This window comes from Equus przewalskii, chromosome X (genome assembly GCF_037783145.1).
Source record: "Equus przewalskii isolate Varuska chromosome X, EquPr2, whole genome shotgun sequence".
Classification (NCBI taxonomy): Eukaryota; Metazoa; Chordata; class Mammalia; order Perissodactyla; family Equidae; genus Equus; species Equus przewalskii.
The window spans coordinates 109478205-109504737 of record NC_091863.1 but is presented as its reverse complement, the minus strand read 5'-3'; the positions used below and the strand labels follow the sequence as shown (position 1 = coordinate 109504737).

At 46.1% G+C, this 26533-nt stretch overlaps 1 protein-coding gene across 1 annotated transcript; it reads right to left on the bottom strand.

The window, feature by feature from the left end:
* On the bottom strand, positions 1–25391 carry VGLL1 (vestigial like family member 1). The gene is made up of 5 exons (XM_008507390.2): positions 25261–25391; positions 20417–20635; positions 8634–9053; positions 6785–6844; positions 1–1279 (listed from the first exon to the last, which is right to left on the bottom strand). Exons 2-5 carry the CDS (start codon positions 20616–20618, stop codon positions 1236–1238), a joined length of 726 nt encoding a protein of 241 aa, XP_008505612.2. The 5' UTR covers positions 20619–20635; positions 25261–25391; the 3' UTR covers positions 1–1235.
* Between the last annotated feature and the right edge of the window lie 1142 nt (positions 25392–26533).

Below are 26533 nucleotides of genomic sequence, written 5' to 3'. Positions count from 1 at the left end.
TAATCCAAAAAAGTAGAGTTTTATTATTCATCCTCTGAGCTGTAACACAGGAGCAAGTGGGGAACAATGACAGCAGGGGCTTCTGGGGTTGTCACGGGGTATGTACTGAGCTCACGCTGGACACAAGTCTGTCTACTAGATTGGAGAGATGAATGAGTTTGGAGAAGCTTGTCGTTTTATCTGGAATAATCTGCAGGGAGTCCTGCTGCTGTATCTTGAACCAAGCTTTGCCTTTCACCTCCAATTTATCTAAAATGCTGTGGGTATCCACATGGGTGGCCCCAACTTTGTGCTAAAAAGAAAGTTAATATTTCCCAGATGTCGCTAAAAGTGAAACAACTAAAGAAAAAGTTATGCTCTGTTTGGAAGCCAGGTGGGCCCTGTGGAAGGCTGTAAGGGCCAGAGGAACACCTGTGGGGTATCAGATTCCAGAGTCCTCACCCTCAGAGGGAGGGCAGACGGGAACTCAAGGAATCGCATGTAAGAATTGCTCTGGAGACAGAACTTACTCTAGGCCCAACTTGGGATGGGGCAGTTTGCAAACTAACTAACTTCCAATAAGTTAGTTCTCAGATTTCTCAGCGATTCCATTTGGAATCACTTCTTTAGCATTGAGGAATCAAATGTTCCAGGTGAAAGTATTTCATTTAGCAGGGCCAGCCTGAGACGTTTTTAGCTTCCTTCCAGACTTTGAGGCTCCAGGGAACGCCCGGCCTCAACCCATTCTCAAAGGGTCTTGTCTACTCCACTTTTATTTTCCTTTGGTAGAGGCAGGAGTGAAGTTAGCCACAGTCTGGTTAAGGTTAGAAAGCTTCAGGCTGTTCCCAGTATCTCTATTCAGTAGGAAAAGTCAGACAACCCCGTAGAATGCCACGCGGTCAGTCTTGGTGTGAAAGACCCTGCTGCTGGAGGGTGAGGGGGCTATGATTTCTAAGTAGGAGGGCAGTGGGTGCAGGGGGTGGTGGCAGGAGCAAGCAGGTGGATCTCTATGCTCCTCATTCCTAAACAGCAATTTTAACGATTTTATATGCTGAGGATTCACTTGAAAGCCCCTGCCAAAGGACATAGGTGCCAAGGAAGAGAAGGTGCCAAGGAAGTGTACAGAAACTTGCTCCTGACTCAGTGTTCTTTAGTGGCAGGGAGAAAAAAGGACGGTAATGTCTCCAGACCCTCTGGATTCACAGTAGAAAAATCATGAGGTTTGGAAAAAGGAATTTTCTTCTTCAAACCGATGTTCAATAAAAGAACAGATCTTTTCTTCTCTCTGGAGACTGGCTTTCTGAAAAATAGGATAAGCATAATGAGGGAGAAGCTGGCTCTGGGGTCAAATGAGCCAGGTTTGAATCCTGACCTCACCACTACCTAGCTGTGTGACCTTGGGCAAGTCACTTAGCCCATCTGAGCCCCACTTTCCTCATCTGTTAAATGGGCATACTAATGACACCAACCTTCTTAAGATTCTGGTAAGGATTAAGCGACTTAAAATGCTGTAAAGCCCTTAGAACAGTGCCTGGAACAGACATGCTTAATAAATGGTAGCTATTATTTTCTCAAAGAGGCAGCGTCTTCACACATAATAGAGTAGAATTATTGTGAACTCACACTGCAGCTCAGCTTAGTGGGTAAGACCAAGGACTTTGAAGTCAGAGAAAACTGACTCTGGCACTTACCTTGACTTTGGGAAAATGACTCAACCTCCCTAAACATCGATTTCCCATGTGTGAAGGAGGATGAAAACAGCGCCTGCATGGCCGGCAGCTACGGGTTATCATTCGGCCTCGTTCCGTGATTCTTATCATTCTCCTCATCTCTAATGACCTTTTACTTCACTCTACCTCGGCCAACCATTGCCATGGTCACATGCTAGACTTTGTCATCACCTACACAGGTGGCACTCTTGCCATCTCAATTTCAAACATCCACTCTCCAACTACCACTTCCCATGCCATTGGCTTAAGTAGTCTTATTACTGCATTTTTACATGACTTAATCCTCCAATCCATCAACCTCCACTACCCGTCACCCTCCATCCGCCTCCATTTGCTTCTTTGTGCAGCTTAGATACCATGGTCCCTGTTATAATCACTCACTTGCAAACACCCTCCACTTCTTTTCCTCTTTCTCCATCCATCACGCTCCCTTGCCAAAACCTCAGCTCTGGAGGAGCCTCACCATTTGCCTTCTCTGTGCATTACACTAACCTAATAGCACAGGTGGAAATCACACGTCGCAGCTGCTGTTTCCATTTGAAATTCATGATCTCAGACTTCAGATCAGCACTCAGAAATCCTGCTTAGGTTTGCCTATGAGCAGGCTTGCTTTCCCAATGCCCGAGAAGAGTTTTTCAAACTCTCCCACTTTCTTCAACATCCCACATTCTCACTCCCAGCTAATGATCTTGCCCCGTAGTTGACTGAGAAAATAGAAATCATTTGATTAGTACTCTTTAGAGCCCCCCCCACAAAAAAGCCTGCAAATCTATTTGCATCTGTGTCCTTATTCTCCTTTTGTATACTTTCAATGGTAGAATGTCCCCTCCTGCTAGTAAATGTCAGTGCTTCCACATGTCCCTTCTGTCTTCTCCATGACTTCGCTCATGAAGTTATCCTCATCCTCCTATATCATCGATCTCTTCATCTTTGTTGGATCATTCCAATTACCATACAAATAGGCTCCAATATTGGCCTTCTTTTTTTAAAAAAAAGATCCAGTCAACCCCAGCAGTCTCTTTAGCTACTATCTCATTTCTATTCACCCCCTCAATGCTAAACTTCTCTAAGGAGCTGCTGGTACGCACTGTCTCCACTTTCTCATCTCCCATTCACTCTTCGAGCCAGTCCAATCTAGCTTCTGTCCACATCGGACATAACGAAAACTGCTCTTAACAGGGTTATCAAATTCCCTGATGCCAAATTCAATAGAAAGTTCTCTGTCCTCTTATTTGATCTCTTGGAAGCCTTTGACATAGCTGATCACTCCCTCTCTGTTTTGAAACACTCTCCTTTTAGTTTCTATGACACCATATTCTCCTGGGTCTCCTCCCACCACTCAAACTGCACCTTCTCAGTATCTTCTGCCGGTTCCTCATGTCCCCAACCTCTAAATGTCGGCACACTCCAGAACTCTGTCCTCTGCCCTTCTTTCTTCTCTTATCTACACGCTCTGCCTAGGCGATCATTCAATGGCTTTAAATGTCATTTTCATACTGATCAATCTCAAAAGTTTACCCAGACTTCCCTTCTGACCTCCATACTCACATATACAACCGTGTAAGAGCTGTATCCACTTGGACGTCATACAAGCACCTCAGACTTCACATGGCCAAAACAGAGCTGTGTTCTATAGTCTTCCTCATTTTGATACACGTACCACTATCCACCCAGTTGCTCAAGCAGAAAACCTAAGAGCTAACCTGGATTCTTCCCTTTTTCTCACCACTCCCATCCAAACCATTAGCAAATCCTAAGAGCCAAACCTCCCAAACAGATCTCAAATACATCCACTTCTGTCTCCACTGTTGCCACCTACTCCAGGCTATTATCTTCTCATGCTTCTGGCCTCCTAAGTCGTCTCTTTGTCTTCGTTCTTGCCTTTCTCCAATCTATCCTCTCCATAAGAGCTTATGTGACTTTATTAAATGCAAATTGGATCACACTTAAAATCCTTCCATGACTCACCAAGTCACGTAGAATATAAAATCCAAACTCCCAACATGACTCATGAGACCCTGTGTCACTCGGCCCCTGCTTACCTCTCCAGCCCAGTCATGCGCCACACTCTCCTGTTCTCACTATGTTCTGGCCACCCTGATCTTTTTTCTATTCCTCACACACTTCTGGGTCTTTGCAGGGGCAGATTCCTCTACCTCCCTGCACCTCCACCCCAGCTCTTCCTAAAGCTGGCTCCTCCACTTCCTTTGGGTCCCTGCTCACACATCACTTCCTCAGAGAAGCCTCCTTTGACCACCTTATCCAAAGTTGGCCCCCATCTTTCCCTATTTCAACACTTTGTATGTTTCCTTCATAGCACTTATTATAACTTACAAATGTTTTGTGTTTTCCCCTTTTTGGGGGGAGTGGTCCGCCTTCCCCACTAGACTATTAACTCTATGAGTGCAGGGACCAATACAGTTTTGTTCACTATTATAATGTATGGCAATCTTGCCAGTTGTTAATTTTCACTGTTTGTACACTTGATACGTTTTAATTACTATTATTATATATGTAATATTATATATCTATGTATGTATTATAGCACCGTGTCTGGTAAATAGCAGTATCAATGTTATTATCTGTAGACATTGACGCAAAGCACAACCAATGTCTATTTCTACAGACCAAAAAAAAAAAAATCAAATTCACTAGAAATTTTGGCACCAAAGTTTTTGGGGCTCTCAAGAACGGTCTCTCTGACCCCTTCTGACTGACGTTCTTCTGCTCCAGTGGTGTCTGGCTCATGAGTGCATGACAGCCCACATGAGGGGACTAGGCCAGGCAGGAGGCTCCACCTTCTTCCTTTGACAAGTATTCATCTGGGGCCTCACATAAGAAATCTTTCAGGACTACCGAAATTCCTACTGAAAATTTCATCCAGTTCACTTTGAAATCAGCTTAATATCAAATTTATAAAGGATCAAACATATAAATAGGCGACTGAGTCCCATGCTGAATCTACCGAACGAGGAGATGAGGGTGTAGATTCTGTGCATTTCACAAGTTCCCCCTGTGGTTCTCCCCATCAGGCAAGACTGGGAGACTGGCGGCGTGCTTAAGAGCATGGGGGCTTTGCTGGGTCTCCTGGTCCTTTTATTCGGAGCCCTAAGAAGTTACCCCTTTCCCAGTCCCCACGCCCTGCTGCCTCCCTCTGCCTAGAGCCACAGTGGCAAGATAGCCAACTTGGGACTGTTGGCGTAGCCAGCTACCCATTACCCACCTCCCTCAACTACCTTCTGCATTGGAAAGCTCATCTCCTTGCCCTTTCCCAAGGTAATAGTGCTCCTTTGCATGCTTTCCAAGCCTTCCTCACCCCCCCACCCCTTATTCTAGAATAGTGTCCTGGCCGCAGATAGACTGTTGAACCCATATACAGTGGAACAATCTTACCAACTGCTAATTTTCACTATTGTACTCTTGATTTAAGTTCGCATTGTTTTTGATGATTTATGTTTATTGTTATTCCTGATTTTGACGATTTTATGACACTGTGAGAGCAAAGAGCTAACACCTCTGACACTTGCTGCTGTGTGATCTTAAGTCAAGTCCTTTCACCTGTTTGAGACTCAGTCTCCTCATCTATAAAATGGGGACATGTATTCATTCATTCACTCCCTATTTACTGAATACCTATTGTGTAAGGCCCCTAGGATAGATACACTCATACACGTACATGAGGTCACTGTGGGGAGTGAGCAGGATGGTGTGTGTGATGTCTGGCCCATAGTCGCCACCCATACATGTTGTGGCTGTTATTTTTGCTGTATGGACAATTTAAAGCACCAAGTTTTCAGTAAGTCTAAGGCTTACAATTAAAAATTGTATAAACTATTAACCTAGGAGACTTTATAATCTTGACTTTCATTAATTAGAAGGCCAGCCGAACTCATTCCCTTGGGCAGAGATTTATGTGGAGGCTGACCCAGCCATGCTAAGGCTCTTGGACCAGCCCTAAATTTATCTCCTCGCTTTGGCGTGGCCAACTAATCACTGAGCGTGGTTCATGGTTTGTTTGTCTTACATGAGGGCTTCCAACAAAATAATTTGCACTATATTGGCAGGTGTATTTTTATTATTTCCCTTTTCAATATTCTTTTACTTTTTCTAGCATTCACTCACTCATTCTTTCAACAAGTATGTGTTGACCTCTGTGCCAGGCCCTCTTGCAGGCACTGGGGATGGCGTGGTACGCCTCTCAAAGTCTCGGCCCTCAAGGAGCTGACATACTAGCAAGGTCTATATATGGCCCTCACCCCACCGAACGCCGGACTGTAAAGTGCCGAGACTGGGGGCTGTGGTGGCAGCTCTTCCTTTTGCTCCTCTCAGAGACACAGCACAGAGCAGTGTGCGGCATACAGGATGCCCTCCAAAACGGCGCTTGCTGACAGCTTACTGTGTGCCACGTTTACTGTGGCTAATTTCCATGAGAATAAATTCTACGCATTTACGTACACGATTTCATTTAATCCTCACAGAAACTCTATTAGGTGGGCGCTACTTTAACCCTCACTTTACAAATGAGGCAACTGAGGGTATGGAGAGTTTAAGAAATGTGACTAAGTGCCTGAAGCTAGTAAGTAATGAGGCTGGGTTTGATCCCAGGCCATGAACATCCTGTCTTTCCACTCAGATTGTCCTCATTTGGAAGTTCCTACTGATACCACTTTCAAACTGAGTGTGGAGCTCAGAGCCCTGGGCTTTGGCCTCAGGTGGCATTTTCCCTGACTGCAGAGTCCTGGGGTGGCCCTATGTTCTAGGCTGAAAACTGAACACCTGGGACACAGCAAGCTAATCCTCATGAATTTGTTCATTTTTCTCAGTCACGCTGGTTACATCCAGCTCAGATAATGAACTCAATTGTGTTGCTTCTATAGCAAAATAAGAAAATGGTCAAGACATTTTACAAGATACCAAGTGAGTGGGCTCTTTGAGACTAAGACTATTCTAGCTATGAAAATACTAAATAATAGAAATGAAGGTCTTTTCAGTTGCTGGAGATCCTAACAAGCTTCTCCTCAGATTTGTCCTCAGGGTACAGAGGCGCGCTATCAAAGGCAGAACTAGATACTTACTCTCATATGCAAGGCTGGTACTGGTAGATCCACAATCTGAGGGCAAATACATTTTCTTACCTAGAAAACAAGAAAACATGGTTGGAAATGAAATCTCTGGGACTGGGTTAGAAACTGCCCAATAGTAGCCCCTGGCCTCAAATCACCTCCCCCTCAGCGTATGGACACCTGGCATATTTTCTCTTATCAGATGCTACAAAAACAGAGAAGCTTCTGCTTTGAAGGCCCCTTGGGCCTTGCACCCATCTTATGGGCAGTGTTCCTGATTAGGGGTCACTGACTTCCTCAACAGATCCTGGCCCATCAGTCACCAATTAATACAACTGATGTCAACATTAGTTGGAGTGTGAAGTTTGCAGCAGTCGAGACTTTAGTGATCAACAATTGAGAATGTGTCTAGAGGTTTCGGGAATGGGATAATGCCTGTATTATAGTTTTGCCATGACATGCTTGGCATATAGTAGACGCTTGCTAAATCTTTGCTGAATTGGATTTGAATTATATAGGGTTGTTATGTTTGGGAGGTGATGATTTGAGCCATCTGTGTTCTAACCAACTGTTGAGACAGGGCTCTGCTATGTGTATGCACAGGCATATACACAAACACAGTTGGCCTAATTTTCCCTCTGAATCAAGTAGGAGCAGATTTTTGCAAAAGAGTACAGGGTGGGAATTTTCATAGGTTTCCCAAATATGACATTTTTATGATTTACTCTTTTTAAGTACATTACTAATCAAGCTCTGGAAATGACGGAGTCGTATTTTAATGGGAAATTTGTTTTCAACATGAGATGGAACACAGGGCCTGACTTAGGTTGACTATGCTGAACAGGCCCTTTGTGTATTATATACTTAGTTCAGAGTAAAGGCAGCTTCTAGTAATTTCTTTCAGGCATGGAACACTAGAACCACAGATATGTATGGACTAGGGAGCTGTAAAAGAAGATTCATCCAGAGTACAGAATGCCAGAGGTTGCAGACTTGGCCACGTGAATCTATAAAATATACATATTATTACCAATATTTCATATGAAAGGCAAATCTTGTAGTAGCAGAGTGGGTTGCTCTTTTGGTGAAGGTATACTTTAGGCCAATTCTTCCCCATCCTTTTACAAAGAAGGGAGTCATTTTTTGATGGGTATACTTCATCTAGTAGGCACTAATTAAATATTTGTTGAGGGAGCAAGTGAATGAAGAAATGAATGAGCCTTAAGGGTGTTTTAGTTCAGGAGGAGGGGTGGTGGTCAGGGAGCAGGAACCCAAGGGAAACTGAGCAGGAGGAGCTCAGTGCGCAGGCGCTAGCCATAGACAGCCAGGCACCATGATGGTCTCCAGGCAGTAACAGGAGCTGCATCTACAATTGCTTTGAATTTTAATGTGTGGAGCAGATGGTTGGTATAGATTGTCCTTGTTTTTGCCCAGGAGCCTAGCAGGCATCATTGCAAGTTGCCAACCTGTTTGGAGGATGGAGTTTGAGCCTGTAGGTATGTCAGAGTTCTGTTATACAAATGGATTATTTGATGACTCACACTGAGATGAATGCAGGACCCTACGATTTTAGGCAGTAGCCCATCATTCTTCTAGGAAAGTCCAAGTCAACAGACTGAGATGAATTTTATAGGCCAAGTCCAACTGACTGGCTATCTATGTAACCTCTTAGTCACTGAACTGTGAATGTCAATGAAGCCTAGTGAAGATATATGGAACATTTAAGCAGAACATTCCATCCCTCAAAATCCCCATGTCTGGAGTGACAGCAACTGGTCTTGTTATCCCATCTCAGGCCAACTCACTCTCAACCACAACCAATCAGAGGCAATCCTCCAAGTATCTGGAGGCACTTCCTTACAGTGGGCTGAGGTGGAAGGCAGGTTGAAGAGCAAGCTCGTGCTTCCGGCTATCTGGGAAGAGTTGCAATCCTCCCACATGGCAGATTCTTGAGGATGCGGGAAGTATCTGTCTTGCTGGAGGAGACTTAGGAGGGGCTCATATTTCGCCTCAGGCTGGGGCTCTGGAACCAGCTGCCCCGTGGAGAAGGCATGAGAGTAGTCAGGCTCTGGGGAGCTGGGGCTGGCCAGGGAGGAGAACTGCCACAGCTCGCTAGGCTGAAAGGAGGAGCCCGCAGTCAGGGACAGTGGGTACTGATCCATAGCCACAGGACCAGGCTCATTCAAGCTGCAGCTGGCAGCACCATTTGCAAAAGATACTTCTGGCTCTGGCTTTGTCCACTGAGGAGAGAAACGCCACTGATTTGGAGGCATGTCACTATCTGGGAAGGAAAGATTTAGAAGACATGTTAGGAGTTTATTGTTTTCAAAATGGAAGTAGCTTATTTCTTTCTGGTTAATACATACTATATATACATTTACTTAAATATTTTTATATATATACATCTATAAGAAATACACATATGTATGTATTTTTTGGGGGGGGTGAGGAAGATTGGCCCTGAGCTAACATCTGTGCCAATCTTCCTCTATTTTGTATGTGGGATGCCACCACAGCATGGCTTGATGAGTGGTGTGTAGGTCTGTGTGGCAAACCCTGGGCTGCCGAAGCAGAGTGCACAAACTTAACCGCTATGCCACCAGGCAGGCCCCAGTTCATACTATATTTTTTAATGTGAAGAAAAGGTAAAAAATTAAAGTTACTCTAATCATAATATCTGGAGATCACCATAGTCCACCTTTAGGTGTACTTCTTTCTAGGATTTGTTTCTATTCATGTATGCATTGTTTTCACATCACAAATTCTTTTCAAGGCTGTTTTTGCATCATTAAAATATCATGAACATCCTCATAGCAATGAATAGAGCCAATATCGGCTTTTTAAATGGTTCCACGGTATTCCATCACAAGGCAGTAACATAACTAACAAACATGGTATTTGTGGGCAGCTCAGTTATTTCCATTCTTTTCAATTATATTAACAACCTTGCAATGAGCATCTTTGTATAGTATACATCTTTGCACCCTTGTCCAATTAGCCCCTCAAAGAAACTTCTAGAAGTAGAATTGCTTGATAAGGGTGATTTGTGTTTGGCTGTTGCTGTTGTTCGGCTTTATTTTATAGCTGGTGTTTTGAATACACTGAATAGGAGGGCTCCACAGAACTTTATAAAGGGTTTAACGCTTGCCTGTGTCCATCACTCACACAAGTCTAGAGGTTGAAACTCTATTTTCAAGAGGGATCGGGGGCATAGGGATGATAAGAGACTGGACCAAGTTAGCAAAGCAGATTAGCCAAACAGAGATCTGAGCTGGAGTGATCAGTGATGGGTAGGGAAGTGGTTGCTTGGACCTCTTCCTGCAAAAGCAAAACGCTCAAGGTCAAGCGGTGACTCAGTTTCTTCTTGCAAAGTTCTTGTAGACTGGCTAATGGGGATGGAGTCTCCTTTGGTCTCATAGACACTATGCTATCTGTGCCTATAATAGCGGCTAAATCTGAGTTCCTGAAAGTCTAGGACAACTCATGACATGGATGGATATTTTCCCCATTCTCCACACCCACTCAGGCAAGAAGGGAGGAGGGTGGGAGCTCTGGCAGATGGTGCTTAAAGCCTGGAGCCTCTGGTCTATCCAAGAGAATGAAGGGGGTGTGGGAGTGGAGACAAAGGAAGACTGGAGGGCTGGGGAGGCTGTCTGGTCCCTTCCCCTCTATCCGCGCCTCTCCCAGCTCTCCTGAATGTTTAATTTGCCTGGACTTTGTACAAGAGAAAAACGTCTGAGAGGTCTGCACAGTGATACTGGAGTGCCCCCACCCACCACCACAGCCTTTTACGTAATACAGACGATAAGCGCAAAATAAGCCCTAACCTACGTAACACAGACATTCTGCCCCACACTTCACGTCATTCCCAGTAAGCGGCGGGCAATGGTTGGCCTCTTTTGATGAAACCAAGGGCAAAGAAACATGTATTAAGATTCATTCCTGGGGATGAATGCTACTTTCGAAAACTGATATCCGCAAGCCAGTAGCAATTCAGAGCACCGTGTAGCACAAACAAAGTGATTAAGCTGACTTAGTATAATCACTGTCCATGCTTCATATTGAATGAGGGTACTGCATGTCCTAAGCACATTTAGAAACAATGCGCAGCCTCTGACAACTGGGCAGTTTCCATCTGAACTGACCTTACAGATCTCATACATATGGCCTAGGCGCTGAATGCTTGAAATGTGGAAAACAAGGCCCCAGAGTGTTTTGAATGTTTCTTTTAACTGCTCCCCTTCCAGAGTTCTCTGACTCTGACTCTGAAATGTTAAGGGGAGTCGGTGGTGTGCTACAGTCCAAGGTCCCATTTGGTCACTGAGTGCGCCAGAGTAGTTTGGATGGGAGCATGTGGGGGGTCACAGAGTGTCCCAATCCAGAATTCACAACAACTCAATAATGGGCTCCGGGTGGCCTGGGGAAAGCCACCTTGCCAGAGCAGGCTTGGGTGTTGGTGTCCCGTGGAGTGGAGACCCTGAATTTTGGTGGGCTTCCAGGGCCAAGAGCTCCAGCAACCGTGCCCACTACCCTGTGAACCAGGGAAGATATCCCAAATCACAGCCCGGACTGGCTCAAGGCTGCTGCTGCTACTGCTAGAAGTGGCCCTGAAGACATCTTCTCACCCAAGTTCCTCCTCTTAGTTACCTCTGGAGATGAAAGTGCGAGCCTGAGGGAAGATTCAGCTGCCTTCTCAATCTCCTAACGACATTAATGAATGGACAGCACGCAAAGAACGCTTTGATTCTGGGACCCTTGGGGCAGGCTGGATTTTTCTTTCAGTAGCAATACAACAGGCTTCCATCCCATATACTCCAACTCTGAGCATCTGGACCCTGCCTGTTAGTCCCATCCGTGCCTCTAGAATTCCCGAAGACCCTGGTCCTAAGACCACGTCCTGTTCAGAGTGCTAGTCCCCATTTCCCACTCTGCCCTTTTAGGGTGAAACTGGCAGGCCGTTCCCCTGCCTCCTAAGCATAGGCAGAGACACAACCCACACCCAACCATTTACACTTCTGAGAGCCCCAGAATCCTCTCGAAAGCATCTCCAGGCACTGAAGAGTTTGCTTCCACCCCAGAGGACCTTCTCTCCACTCTATCCTTGCATGGTGGCCCTGCCTCCCTATTCCAGACTGGTTTCTGGACACACAAACTTAAATGTCATGCCCTCAGAAAGGCTCTCCCTGAACCTCCATCTAAAGTTCGTCATCCTGCTGCTTTCTGTGACTATACCCAGTTTATTTCCTCCATACCAGTACCCCTAAGCTGTAATTTCTTCATTCATTCAGTCAGTCAGTCACTCACTCACTATCATTTGTCTTCCCACTAGCCAGTGAGCTGTGAGAGGACTGAGATCATGTCTTCTGCTCACCATCATACCCTCAGGAACTTGCACAATGCCTGGCACATAGTAGGCCCTGACCAAATATTATTCTAATGAATGCACACACACATGCATGCGTGCCCATGTGCACACACATGCTTGTACACAAACACACGTACACGCATGTACACTCACAAACATGTACACACTCTCAAATAAATACACACTCAAACGTGCACAGACACACACCCTCCCCACTAAATCTATTTTGAGGAGAGCAGCATGCAAAGCAGCTGAGAGCACAGACTTTGAAGTCACACAGGCTTGGAGCCCAATCCCAGGTCTGCCAATTCCCAGCTGTGGGACACTGAGCACATCCACTCTCACCTCGGAGCCTCTCGGGACTGTTGTGAGACTGGATGGGACAATCTATGTAAAAGGGCTTAGCACAGTGCCTGGTATATAAAAGGCAGTCAATAAGGGACAGCTATTGCTGATCATTATTTTGGTTTATAAACCCAGTTTGGGCTGACATTCACACAGAAAAAAATGACATTCACATTTTTTTCCTGATTTGCAACCCTCCAGGTAGTCAACCTAGGAAAAAGCACAGTGGTCAAGTATGAGGCCTGAGGATCCTCCCTGCCCTCATCACCTCGCGCCAGAGGGTGGGGAGGGGAGGAAAGGACTGAGCCAAGGCCCGCAGTAGCAGCAGCACTTCAGGGCAGCTGTGGAGGATGGAGTAGATATTTCAGGAGCTTATGCTCAGTGTATGTCCCTTCCCAGGGGTAATACATCAGAGGTGGGCAGGAACAACTGTAAAGCTAGAACAGCTTTGGTTTATTGAGCACTTACTATGGGCCAGGCACTTTGCTTAGCGCTGTGCATGCATGATCTCATGTGATCCTCACAGCAACCCAGATGAGAAAATAGACTCAGAGTGGTTAAAGTAACTTGCCTAAGGCCACACAGTTAGCAAGCGGTAGAGCTGTTCGATTCTGATTCCAAACCTCAAGCTCTTACCGGCTGTGCCTCCCCAATATTGCAAAGGCTGCGGTGAGCTGGGCACTTTCACACACTTCTGGGGTTGGAGAGGTGGCAGATGGGTGTGATATTTCTGGGGGGCAATTTGTCAGTATATATCAAAACCCTAAAATTTGTGCATACCCTTTGATCCAATCATTCCACTTATAGCAATTTATTTTAAGGATATGATCAATGATGCATGCAAAAATTTAGCTACAAGGATACTCAAAGTGATATTTATAATATGCTGAAAGATTGGCAACAACCTAAATGTCTAAGAATTTTAATTGATTTGGTACATCTATAAAAAGGATACTTGAGCCATTAAAATGATATTGTAGTAGAACATGTAATGGCATAGAGAGATATATATGACTTATTGTCAATTAAAAAAACAAGTTATAACTCATTCCGTGCAAAACGATGTTATGTTGTAAAACTTAGTATGTGTGCACAGATGCACAAGCGGGTTTGTGTTCTGAACGCTTAAGTGTGTCTTCTAAATTTTCAAAAATTAACACATTATTTTTGTGATTAGAAATAGTTTTAAAGTAAAAACTGAAGAAACCACTTGACTTGGTGAATCTGAGTCAGTTGTGAAAGACCGGTCCATAATCGCCCAATTTCCTTCCATCCATCCGTTCTTCTTTCCTTCTCTCTCCCATCTGTCTCTGCCTTTGATATAAATCCTGCTTTACCACGAGGCTCAAACTGAGAACCCTCTGAACATACAGTCCCATCTTATACCGTGAAAGTCCAAACTTTGGCCTGCCCAATCTACACACGTTGACTCTCCTCTCTCTGCCTTCTTGGCTGGTGGCACTTGTCTTTCATTCATTGACCGCAGAAACAAAGAGGATATTCTTTGTATTAGCTGAGGTCAATATAACACCAGAGACAGAGGGACAGCTTGCAGGAGACAGTCCTATTCCAGGGCACCGGGGTGGCCTGCTCAGTCCCACCTCCTCCTTCACAGCCACCTCCCTGGGGCACCTAGTCTTTTACTGACTATCCAGGTTCCTTTTCCCAACTGAAAATGGAGATGAAATACAGAACATGTGCTAGTATTTTGAAAGTGGCTAAGAGCTCAGTATCTGGAATCAAACGGATCTGGTTGTGAATAGCTGCCCTTTACTCCTGTGAGATCTTGGATAAGTCACTTGACTCTCTGAGCCTCAGTTTCCCTACCAGGAAACTGGGAATGGTGAGAGTTAATGCATAGGTTGGCGTGAGGCCTCAATGAGATAATCCATGTGACAGCCCCTAGCAAAGGGCCTGGCAAACAGGAAGTGCTCAGTAAATGTTAGCCATTATAAACATTATTAGTGATGGTCCTTATGGGCATTAACCCTCTTGCTGGGGTGTTGTCAGGGTCCACAAAGGCAGGACAATGGGATAGTCAAGACACTGACTCTGGAGTCTGACTGACCTGGGTCTCAATCTCTGTCACTCACTGGCTGTGTGACCCGTCTCCTCCTTTGCCCTCCCTGCTGTGTCAAGTGAGGGTATTAATATCCATTGTAAAGTGCTTCTGTGGAGCACAGCACGCATGCAGGAAACTGCCCGAGTCTAAGTGTGCAGCTGGGGGACTTTTCACAACCTGGGTAATGCGCACCCAAAGAAGAGAACACGACTGCCACCCTAGAAGCCCCCCTCATGCCCCCTTCCAGCCACTAGCACCCTCAAAGGTAACCACTCTCCTGTCTTCTAACACTGTAACCAGAGTTTGCCCATCTTGGGCCTTTGTAAATCACAGTGGATCTTGAAGACTGAAGTGAATGCAGTAATTGTAGCATGGTGTCTGGCGTTCTGTGGGAGCTCACTGCATGTTGGTGCAGATTCCTCCTCCTTACCGGAAAGGAAGACACGAAGTTGTCAGTGTTCACAAGGGCCATAAACAACCAGCATGACTATATCTCATATAGATATTCACACTAAGTAAGAAACTGAGGGGCCAGCCTGGTGGCATAGCGGTTAATCTCATGTGTTCTGCTTCGGCAGCCTGGGGTTCACCAGTTCGGATCTCGGGTGTGGACCTACACCACTTATCAAGCCATGCTTTGGCAGGCATCCCACACATAAATTGGAGCAAGATGGGCATGGATGTTAGCTCAGGGCTAATCTTCCCCAGCAAAAAAGAAAAGGAAAAGAAACTGAGCATTTCTTCCCCTCCGTGGGGGATTGTGGCAGAAGGGAGAGAGAAGGAGATGGACCTGGCTGTGAAAGGCCTCTGGGTGCTCAGGTATACGCCCTCTCACCTTCTCTCAGCGGCCAGGCCTGGGGCTGGGCTCAGGGCTGGAGCAGGAAGAACATGGAGCGGGCTGTGCACCAGGACTGTGCCCCGCCCCCAGAAATGGTAACTGCTGAAGCTTCCAGTTACCCGCTCTGAAATCCCCAGTGTCCTTTAAAAGGGAGATAATTCAAAGATACTTTCAGCTTATGTTTTCTTTTCTGAAGTACAGCCAGAATAAATTCTACGTAAGTAAATAAAAAAACAACTTTGATTTGGGAGAAGCAGCCAGGAAATTCGATGGCATTTCCTAGCCACATGGGTCTCTGTGTTTGCGCTTTGCATATTTGGCTTGACAGAGCGCCCTTAGAATGTGGGCAAGTCGGAGATGGGAGCCTGTGAATGGGAGCCTGTTCTCCTGGGCAGGCCTCAGCTGGGGCTGGGCGGCCTGGGGCTGGCCCGCAGTGGCTGAGAGGATGCTAACGGGCAGTAATCAAAGGCCACTTTATGGGCTTGCCATCATCATTTTTGAAGCTACATGTATCTCATAGCACCTCCAGTAAGAGCTGCTTGGGGACTGGTCTCCTTTCCTGGGGCCCTCCCCTGCGGCAGGAGAACTGATGAGAAACTTGACTCCTAACCATGATAAGAGGGGCCTTGAGGAAGACAGGCTTTCTCCTCCATTTGCTCAATCAGCCAGACAAACGTTTGCCTGTGAGGGAGATAACATCTTCACAGCCAAGGGATCTGTGAGACTCTCACAGGGAAAATGGAACAACCAAGAAGGTAGGTGGAGAAGAAAGCCGCCTCTCTGTTTGGCTTAGGAAGGCTGACTTGGGCAAGAAACAAGGCCATGTTGAAGTTCCCTTAGTGGGCAGGGGCTCTACAGAATACAGAGTGAAGTGAGCAAGCATAGGAAACGGCACAGCTGCCACACAGCAGAAGCCCCTGGAAAACCTAAAGTCTTACAGGAGGGTGCCACTGCTCTGTGATCCTAATGTTTTGAATGCAGGCCTTCCTGTCCACTCTAGCTATTCAAAAACCCATGTTGAGGGGGCCGGCCCCGTGGCCCAGTGGTTAAGTTCGTGTGCTCCACTTCAGTGGCCCAGGGTTTTGCCAGTTCGGATCCTGGGTGCAGACATCACACCGCTCATCAGGCCATGCAGAGGCGGTGTCCCACATGCCACAACTAGAAGGACCCACAACTAAAATATACAACTATGTACTGGGGGGATTTGGGGAGAAAAAGCAATTTAAAAAAAAAAAAGAAGAGTGACAACAGTTGTTAGCTCAGGTGCCAATCTTTAAAACAAAACAAAACAAAACACATGTTGAGCTTTCACACCACCACCACAAAAATAACCAACACCTACATGGCACTTGCTATGTGCCACTCAACAAGCATCATCTCATTGACTCCTCCTATAGTTAAATGATACTCAGGTTTAGAGATGAGGAAACTGAGGCACAGAGCAATGAAGTGATGTGCCCTGAGATTGCACTGTTAATAAATGGTGGAGCTGGCCTGGCCTCAGCCTACCTGGTTCTAAAGCCACACACCACACGTACTCCCTTTCTACGTGCCTCCATCTGTGGCAGGCATCAATACCCCGTGATCCAAATCACAAGTGCATTCATTCAAGCAATATTTACTGAGCGCCTTCCATGTGTCAGGCGTTGGGCTAGATACTTGGAAAGCAACAGTTAACAGACTGAGTCCCTGCTGCCATGGAATTCAGAGTCTGGAGGGTAGGAGGAAACAGGAAAGAAACTTGTAAATATATAATATGCCCAGTGGTGACAAATGTTAAGAAGAAAATAAAATGAAGTAAGAAGACAGAGGGTGACAGGGTAGGGGCTTCTATTTTTTTAAATAGATCATTCAGAGGGGCTGGCCCCGTGGCCGAGTGGTTATGTTCGCGCGCTCCGCTGCAGGCGGCCCAGTGTTTCGTCGGTTCGAATCCTGGGCGCGGACATGGCACTGCTCGTCAGACCACACTGAGGCAGCGTCCCACATGCCACAACTAGAGGAACCCACAACGAAGAATACACAACTAGGTACCGGGGGGCTTTGGGGAGAAAAAGGAAAAAATAAAATCTTAAAAAAAAAAAATAGATCATTCAGAGAAAGCCTGGCTGGAGAGGTAACATTCGGAGGGAGATTTGAATGAAGAAAGGGGAAGTCATGCAGTTATCTGGGGAAAGAGCATTTCAGGGAGATGGAAGAGGAGGTGCCAAGGGCCTGAGGCAGGATTGTATGTGGCATGTTCTACAAATAACAAGGAGGCTAGACTGGATTGAGTAAAGCGGGAAGTAGTAGGATATGAGATCAGAAGGATAACAGGGGCCCGGATGAGGGGGTCCCCATTAAAGACTTTGAATTTGATTCCAGGTGAGATGAGAAGCTATTGGATGGTGTTGAACGGAAGAGTGATATTATATGACTTTCATTTTAATGGTATCATTCTACCTGCTATCTTGAGAATAGCCTGAAAGGGAGCAAGGGTGGAAGCAAGAAGACCCATTAGGAGGCTACTGCAAAAATCCGGAGGAGATGATGGCTTCTCAGACCAAGGTGATGGCAGCAGAGGTGGGGAGAAGTGGTCAGATCTTGGATATATTTTGAAGGTAGAACTTACAGAATTTCCCAAAGGATTGGATGTGGGGTACGAGAGAAAAAGAAGAGTTAAATCTGACTCCAAGTAATTGGAAGGATGCAGCTGCCATTTATTGAGATGGAGGAGACTGTGCCCAGAGCAGGTTGATGGGGAGATTAAGAGCTCTGCTTGGGACCTGTTTTGATTGAGATTCCTGTTAGATTTGTGAAGTGAAGGTATCAGGTAGACAGCTGGATAGATAGGTCTGAAATCCAGTCTAGGCTGAAGATATACATTTGGAATTGATCATCATATAGATGGCATTTAAGACCAAGAGACCGGAAGAGATCCCCTAGGGAGAGCGTGTAGAGAGATCCAGACCTGAGTCCTGGGGCCCTCAAATGTTTAGAAGTTGGAGAGAGGAGGACATCCAGCAAAGGAGACCGCGAAGGAGCAGTAACCAGGGATGGAGGAGGAAAACCAAGAGAGTGCGATGCTATGGAGTCCAAGGAAAGGAGGTATCTCCGAGAGGAGGGAGCAATCAGCTGCAGCAAATGTTACTGATGGGTCAACTAAGACGAGGACAGAGAGAAGGAGCACTGGACTTGGAAAGCGGAGGTCACTGGCTGACCTTGGCAAGAGTGGTTTCAGGGAGTGATGGGGATGAAAGCCTGACTGGAGTGGATTCTAGAGGGCAGGAGAGGAGAGGAAGAGGACAGAGCACGCATGGACACCACTTTTGAGTCTTGCTGCAAAATGAAGCAGAGAAACGGGGCAATATGCTGAGAGTTGGTTTTGCCAGGCAAGCGGATAGAGGAAGTGAGGGACTATGGACTGATGGTACTTACAAGGGAGTGATCGTAATGAAGCCAAGCCAATGAAGGCAGAACTAAATCAAAGAGTCAAACAGCCAAAGTTGGCAGATTTGTCCGTGCACAAAGAGACTGGAGTTTTGACGCTTCTGGGGACCCAGTTAGATCCTCTGAACCCCTCTAACACATTTATCAGCTCTTACCACATGTAAATTCCCCGAATGACTCAAAATCACAGTCATTCCTGCTCCTGCTCTGAAATACTCAGCACGGCCTTGGACACCACCTCCCCACTCTCCACTCAGCTCCTTGTGCCCATTTTAACAACCAGTTCTACACCATTTTCTTTAGTATCTGCTGCTACCACACCCTCTTCCACATGTTTACTTAACCCACAAGAGTCTCTGAGAAAAGTCACATCTCCTGACCAGAAAAGTAACTTCTAGGAGAGAAGTAAACTCTGCAAAGGTAAGTGCATCAGACACACACCAACCCCCTTCTAGACCCAAAAGGCAAAGACGGAGCGATGGTGTCTGAAAACAGGTAAGCTCTTTCCCCACCTGGCAGAGGCCCCACTTGGCTGTTTTGCACAGGCATACGCATCCTCCGATGAGAGCAAGACTTTCAATGTGTGTGCCTGGCAACAATAAGGAACTCTAAAATCCACCAGACTCTGGTCTGTTTGCACATTTCAAAGACGCGATGAGGAGCCCTATCAATGCACGTCCAGCTGGCAGGGTGACGTCTCCATGAGGCACAGCAGGCACCAGGGCCTGATGAATATTTTTCTAGGGCCCATGAATACTTTCAGGATCCCAGGAAAATGTTTGAACTTCTTTGAAAATCAAGAAGAAAACAATGAATAATGATAATGAATACATAAAAATGAATCCAGCCTGGATTAGATTTGTTTTTATACCAATGCAGTCACAAAATGTCCTTTTTCATAAGGCACATATGGAGGAAGGTGCCTTTGAGGGCAAAGCTGTCTAGGGTCCACGAAAGTCATCCTGCCGTCCCTGCCAGCTTAATTTTTACGGCTTTCTCCAAACCTGAATATTTTGATGAGCACATTTTGACATAGCTCTCTTGAAATAACTGTTTTGAGCTGAAAGAATGCTTATTTTAACAAAATTACCAAATAGTGTGTGCAATAGACAGCCGTGATGCTGTTAAGGATGGAGAGAGGGATGTGGCGAGACCTCCACCTCCCTCCCTCTGACCCTAGCCCGCTCACCAGACCATCCACGATTAGTTGAAAGGAGGCTGGGTGTACCTACATGGGACATGCTTTCTCTTATCATGAATCCTTTGGTGCTCCTGCCCTGTCAGGCCAATAGTTGTAGTAACAGTAGTAATAATAACAATTAATAACAAGACTGATAATAGTGATAATAGCAAACAGTTGTGTTATTCTCATTGTGTACTGAGCAATGAACCCAGCCTTTAACACAATTGAGAGGTAAACTAATTTGATTAAACAGTGTCCATTTTCACATTCAACTTCTAAGAAAGGGGTGCGGCTTCCCACCAGACAGTATGACTTCCCTTCAGCAAATATACACATGTCTAAGTGCATCAAGGGCATCAGAGAACTGGTCTTTCAGTGATAGACTTGATAGAGAATTCCAGCCCCGTCCCTCCCAGCATGCTCACCATTCCTCAGGATCACATCTTCACTCTGGCTCGGGAGGCTCGGTCCCTGGGGGCTCCTGACGTTGCTCAGAGCTCTGGAGAAGTGTTCATCCACGACGCTGCTGATGTCTCCTTGGAAATAGGTGAAAAGGACACACCGGGAGTTCCACTCAGTCTTTACAGGCCTCTGCGTCTGGACAGCAGTCTTCCCCGTTTCCTCCATGGTGACACAGGTGGCAGCTGCGGATCAAACACAAAATGTTACTGGCATTATTTTTTCCCAGTGGCTTGGCTATAGGTTGGATAGCGGCATCCTTGGGGGCAAGCAGTTTACTCCTATCGAATACAGGTTCTCCCTGGTGCCCCAGGAAGCCACTGAGCTCCTGAGCAGTTGTAAGAAGCTCAACAACCACGCTGTGCTGGCCTCAGGACCAGCGGAGGAGCCTTGTCTGATGAGTGTTCAGGAAACGGGACAGAGCTCTAGGAAGCGCTGAAGGGACCCTCTCTTACAAACGAGAATTCTTCTAGAAACAAGACTAGGAGAGCATCACGAAATGAGAAAATTAAAAAAAGGACATTGAGCCCAAATAGCGGAGTAACCTACCTTCTTAGGGAAGTGCCTTCCTCCTCCCATTACTACTTATAGAATCCCCTGGACAAAGGCATGGGCCCCCTGGGGAGCCTGAGTAAAGCAATGCAGCGGGTCTTGACAATTTTGGTTTTCATAATAAGCATTGCTTTCCATCTTGACCACTTCCATGCAAGAGAATAAAACACAACAAATTCTCCCACTCCTCCTGATGCTGTAATCTACGTGTGATGGTGTCCTGCATCCACCCCCACCCCATCTTACAGACTAACAATTACAAACAACACAAGTAAGTCCTAAGGCCTCCAGACAGATTCTGAACCAAATGCATATCTGAGAAACAAAACATTTTTTACATCAATATATTGTGGCACGTGGATGAAAAGCACCTGAAAGATTTAGATCGTCAGCTCTGGTCACCACCATCGCCTCCGCACTGAGAACAGTGCCTGCAATAGAGTAGATATTCAATAGCTGTTGGCTGAATTGCCTTAAACTTGGCCCCCATCGTTGTAGCCTACCTGTGAGCTCCTCGAGGGCACAGCCTGTCCTTCTGCACCCAGGCCAGGACCTGGCATACACTGGGCACTCAATGCTATGGCCTTTCATTACTAGAGAAGTAGCCTGTTTGGATGCTTCTTTACCTTTGGCTACCCAATCTGACCAGCCATGCACTGTCTAAAGAATATCTTTAATCTATTTATCCTTGTGAATATAGTAAGAAAGATTCGAGTTTAATAGCGTGTCTCCCTCTCTAGTCTATGGGATTCTTGAGGATGGGAGCCATTTCTCATTCATTTCTTTATCCCCAGCACCTAGCACAATGTAGGTATTCAGTAAACAATGGCTGAATAATTGAATGCCATTTCACGCAGAGAAAGTACAATGCATGGAAATCACACCAATTAGGAGTCAGAGGGCCTGGGGTTTTCTCAGCTGTGACTTTGGGGAAACCACAAAGCCTCTCTGGGCTTCAGATTCCTCTTGGGTGAAATGAGGAGATTTAAGTATATGACTTCTGCAGCCTGTTCTTTCACGGTTCTGCTAGAAGTGTCAACAGATTATGATGGGGACATTAGGGAAGGAATCTGGCAGCGAGCAGGGGACCCTTTCTAAAAGTTCTCCTTTCAGAATCATTCTAGCCCCATTCACAACTGGATTAGGCTGTCTACAGACGCCTTCAATAGACCACATTAATCTGCTTCTCCTGGGTGAGAGCCATGCTAAGCATAACCAGGCGCTACCCGAAAAATGAGTCGATTGTATCTTTATCTCGAAAAACATGTGAACAACCACTTGGACAAACCATTTGGCAGTTTCTTATAAAGTTAAACATACATTTACCATATGACCTAGCAATCCCACTGCTAGGGACATATAGCCAAGAGAAACGTAAACATATATCCGCACAAAAATGAATATTCCTAGAGGCTTTATTCATAGTAGCCAAAAAGTGGAGGCGACCCAAATGTTTATCACCAGGAGAATAAATAAACTAGCTGCAACACTTTCATACAATGGAATCATATTAAGCAATAAAAGGGAGCAAACTACCAATCCACGCAACGGCACGGCTGAACCACAACAACATTATGTTGAGTGAAAAAAGCCAGACACAAAAGCCCACATGTTGTATGGTTCCGCTTACACGGAACAGGCACAAATAATCTATGGCGACAGAAGTCAGAACAGTGGTTGTGGTGGCGTGGAAACTGGGAAGCAGCATGAGGGAACTCTCAGAGGTGCTGGAAGCGTCCTACATCTTGACGAAGGTGAAGGATATTTGCGGATGGATACATTTGTCAAAACTCATCAAATTGTACACTTAAGATCTGTGCGTTTCACTGCAGGTAAATTATTCCTCAGTGAAAAAGCACATGATATATTTAGATACTCGGAGTCCTAGAAATCAAAGGTGTTATCCTTGAGCACATTATGAATAAGTCAGATAGAGAAAGACAAGCACTGTATGATATCACTTATATGTGGAACCTAAAAAAGCCAAACTTGTAAAAACAGAGTGTAAAATGAGGGTTGCCAAAGGACGGGGGTAGGGGGACAGGTCAGATGTGTAAGGGTACAAACTCACAACGAGTAGTAAATAAGCCCTAGAGGTCTAATGCACAATACTGTGACTATAAACAAAAATACTGTATTATAGTCACCAAACTTGCTAAGAGACTAGAACTTATCTGACTACTAAAAAGAAGTGATAATTATGTAACGTGATAGAGGGGCTAATTATTGCTACAGGGCAATCATATTACAATATGTAAATTTATCAAATTAACATCTTGTACACCTTAAATTTACGCAACATTATACGTCAAATATATTTCAAAAAAAGCGAAAAAAAAATAAAGCCAAGGTGGTATGAATTATAAAGTAATGGTAAACTTGGGAACGGGAACAGGGGCCGGCCCGGTGGTGCAGCGGTTAAGGGCACACATTCCGCTTCTGCGGCCCAGGGTTCGCTGGTTCAGATCCCGGGTGCGGACACGGCACCGCTTGGCAAGCCATGCTGTGATAGGCGTCCCACATATAAAGTAGAGGAAGATGGGCACGATGTTAGCTCAGGGCCAGTCTTCCTCGGGAAAAAGAGGAGGACTGGCGGCAGATGTTAGCTCAGGGCTAATCTTCCTCAAAAAAAAAAAGCCAAAAGATGGAAACAGCACTTTTTCTAAAGCTATAGTTTATGGAATACCTCCTCAGTGCCAGAAACTGTATATATACTTTCTCCAACATTTACAGCCCTCAAAGTAGGTTTTATCCCCACTTGATAGATGAGCAAATTGGGACTTAGAGAAGGTGAAATAAACTGCCCACGCCACACTGCTAAGTGGTGGCAGAACTGGGATTTGAACCCAGGTTTCTCTGGCTTCAATATCTTTCCTTTTCCCACGGTCCCCTACTGTCTACCTGGGAGGACTAAGAGTCCCTTCCCTCCTATGGGTTTCAGTCTCCCCTTCTATCAAATGCGAGGTCTTGGCCCCTAATCTCTAGGGGACCTCAAGCCAGGACCCTAAGCCAGCCACCTGGTTTCCTTCAGGGAACGCAGGCACAACAGCTGCGCACTCCCTTGGGGCTTCTCCTTGAGGCCTCTGCCTGCAAGGGCCGCGTAGCACCTTTGTAGGACTCGCCCTTTTACTCTCGGAATTGCCGGTAGCCACTGCTCTAGGCTCAGGTTTGGCACAGCTTGCAGTCTGTCTTCGCTAAATCTCTCTGAAGCCACGAGCGAAGCAGCTGGCGGGACCCTGGACACCAGCGCCGGGAAGCACACTCCTACTCTCCTTGGGTGGAGACCATATAAACCACAGGCCAGCGGGCCACAGCCAGGGAAGGATAGAAATAGAGAAAGTCAGAGCAACGTCTCAGTCCCACCACCTCGGAAGGCTCAGAAATAGGCAACCGGGGATTGCGAAGAAACCACAAGCACTACCTCTGCCCCTCTCCTCCACCCTAAACACCCGGACACGCATTCAAAAGGAAAACCATGGGTTCCTTCTCTGGATCCAGCTCACAAGCAACTCTCTGGGCTGCGCTCAGACCTCAATGGAGAGGATCGGTGTTTGAGAGATATTACAATTCTGAGAACTGTTATTTGGCTCAATCCTTTGCAGAACTGCATCTCACTGAACCTCTGGAGAAACTTGAGCAGTTGCGTCGTCAAACGAGCCCTCCGTGAAGGGTCTCCTTATTCGTGTGTGAATTGGTGGCGTGGGTCTGGCTTAGGAGAAGGGGATGCTGCAAAGCTGGAAGTAAGGCGGAAAAAAGGGTGGGACTTCCCCGGAAAAGATGTTTCCGTATCAGCGCCTGGCTTGTAGTAAAAGCCTCTTGCAGACAAAACCCCAAGGCCAAGCTTTGCCAGCTGTGCAGTTAGAAGAGCATAATTACAAAAGTACACAGTAGCTTGCAATTTCCCCAATGCACAAAATATAAAGACAGCAACTGCTCCAGGCAGACCTTGAAATATTGCCCAATCTTCTGCACAAATATTTTAACACTGAATCTAATACCAGCAGTTTGGGCTCAACTCTACCACAGTCTGCCTGCACGGACACGCTTACCACCCTTCCGCAAAATGGTACCCAGCACTCCGGGGTTGGAGTGGGGAGTCAGAGAGGTTGTTAGAATGATCACTTGGAAGAAAGCCCCCAAAGGTACCAGATTGTATCTCACTGTGCAAAGCATGCGATGCTCACCCACCTCCGCCCTGATTCCTTCCCAGTTGAATTTCCATCCCTGCTCCCCTCCAAAAGTCCCCAGCTTTGCCTACCTTAATTCCTGACTATCGGCTGAGGCGGAGCAAGATGCTGTGGCTGAGCAAAGATGCGTCTTGACGCCCACAGCTGCCTGGCCCGCTTTAAAGCCGCTCAGTGCTTGCGGAAGCAGGGGCTGGGGATTTTGTACCCTCCCCTCACTACTTTCTACCCCTCTAGCTGGGGCTATACAAGGCATTTCCTGCTAGCTATCTATTAAGAATGCAGAAAATGCACTCCAACAAGTCAATCGGGTTGGGCACCTGCAGGAATGAGGAAAATAGGTAGCTCTTTTTTATTTCTTTCTTTTTGCATTAAAAAAAAGCACTTAGCAATATTGTCTCTTAAAGTAGGCTGCCAATTGTTTGCCCGGAAACCACACGCAGAGTCAATAAGGTCTAAACCATCAGTTGTGGGGCTCGGATCAAGCCGATGTAACTTTCAGTCCCAGGAACTGAAAGAGCCAGCTTGGCTCATCACTACTTTCTCCCTCTGCCCGCGTGGGAAGAGAAGAGGAGCCCAGACCCCTAGGATTGTGGACTTGTCACGGGCTTCCGTGGGCCCCAGAGGGAGTGAGGACTTCTCTGAATCCGCAATAGACAAAGCAGTTTAGGGACTCCAGCTGGAGGTTCGGAGCAGGGAAGTCCCAATCCTCGTTTTGAAAAATCTTGAATATCACCTTAGGAAGTGGCGCGATCATTTGGGCCCCAAACTCTGGAGCCACTCTTCACTCCTCTCATCCTCTATTTCAACAATATTAATTTAACAAATATTTATTAAACATCTACTACGTGCTAGGTGCTATTCTGGGAGTTCTGTTCTATAGCAAAGAAAACAGACCAAATCTCTGCCTTCACGGAACAAATACACACACACGTTATGTGTTCGTGGGTACATGTACATATGGACGTTACATGTATAATGTCAGATGGCGATGAGTACTACAAAGAGAAATTAATCGGGAAAATTAAGCAGGGAAGGGGAATAGGGAGTGCAGGGGTGAGGTGCAAATTTATATAGGGTGGCCAAGAAAGGATTTTCTGATAAGGTGACATATGAGCAGAACCCTGAGGGAAAAAGCCATGTTGATACCTGCTTTCCTGATATCTCAGGGAATATCAAATGCAAAAGGTGGGATCAGGCTTGATCACAGAAGGGCGAGGAGGCCAGTGTGGCTGGAGAGGAGGGAGTGAGAGGAGACAGGGGCCAGATCACAAAGGGAGCGTTGGTCACGCTAAGGCTTTTGACTTTTTGTCTAAGTGAGAAGGAAACCCACTGGAGGGTCTGGAA

Coding starts and splice junctions, on each gene's coding strand:
- VGLL1 (XM_008507390.2), bottom strand. CDS start 20,618: ATGGAGGAAACGGGGAAGACTGCTGTCCAGACGCAGAGGCCTGTAAAG. Junction 9,054..20,416: donor AGATGTGATCCTGAGGAATG/GTGAGCATGCTG, acceptor TTTCCTTCCCAG/ATAGTGACATGCCTCCAAAT. Junction 6,845..8,633: donor GCCTTCCACCTCAGCCCACT/GTAAGGAAGTGC, acceptor CTTGTTTTCTAG/GTAAGAAAATGTATTTGCCC.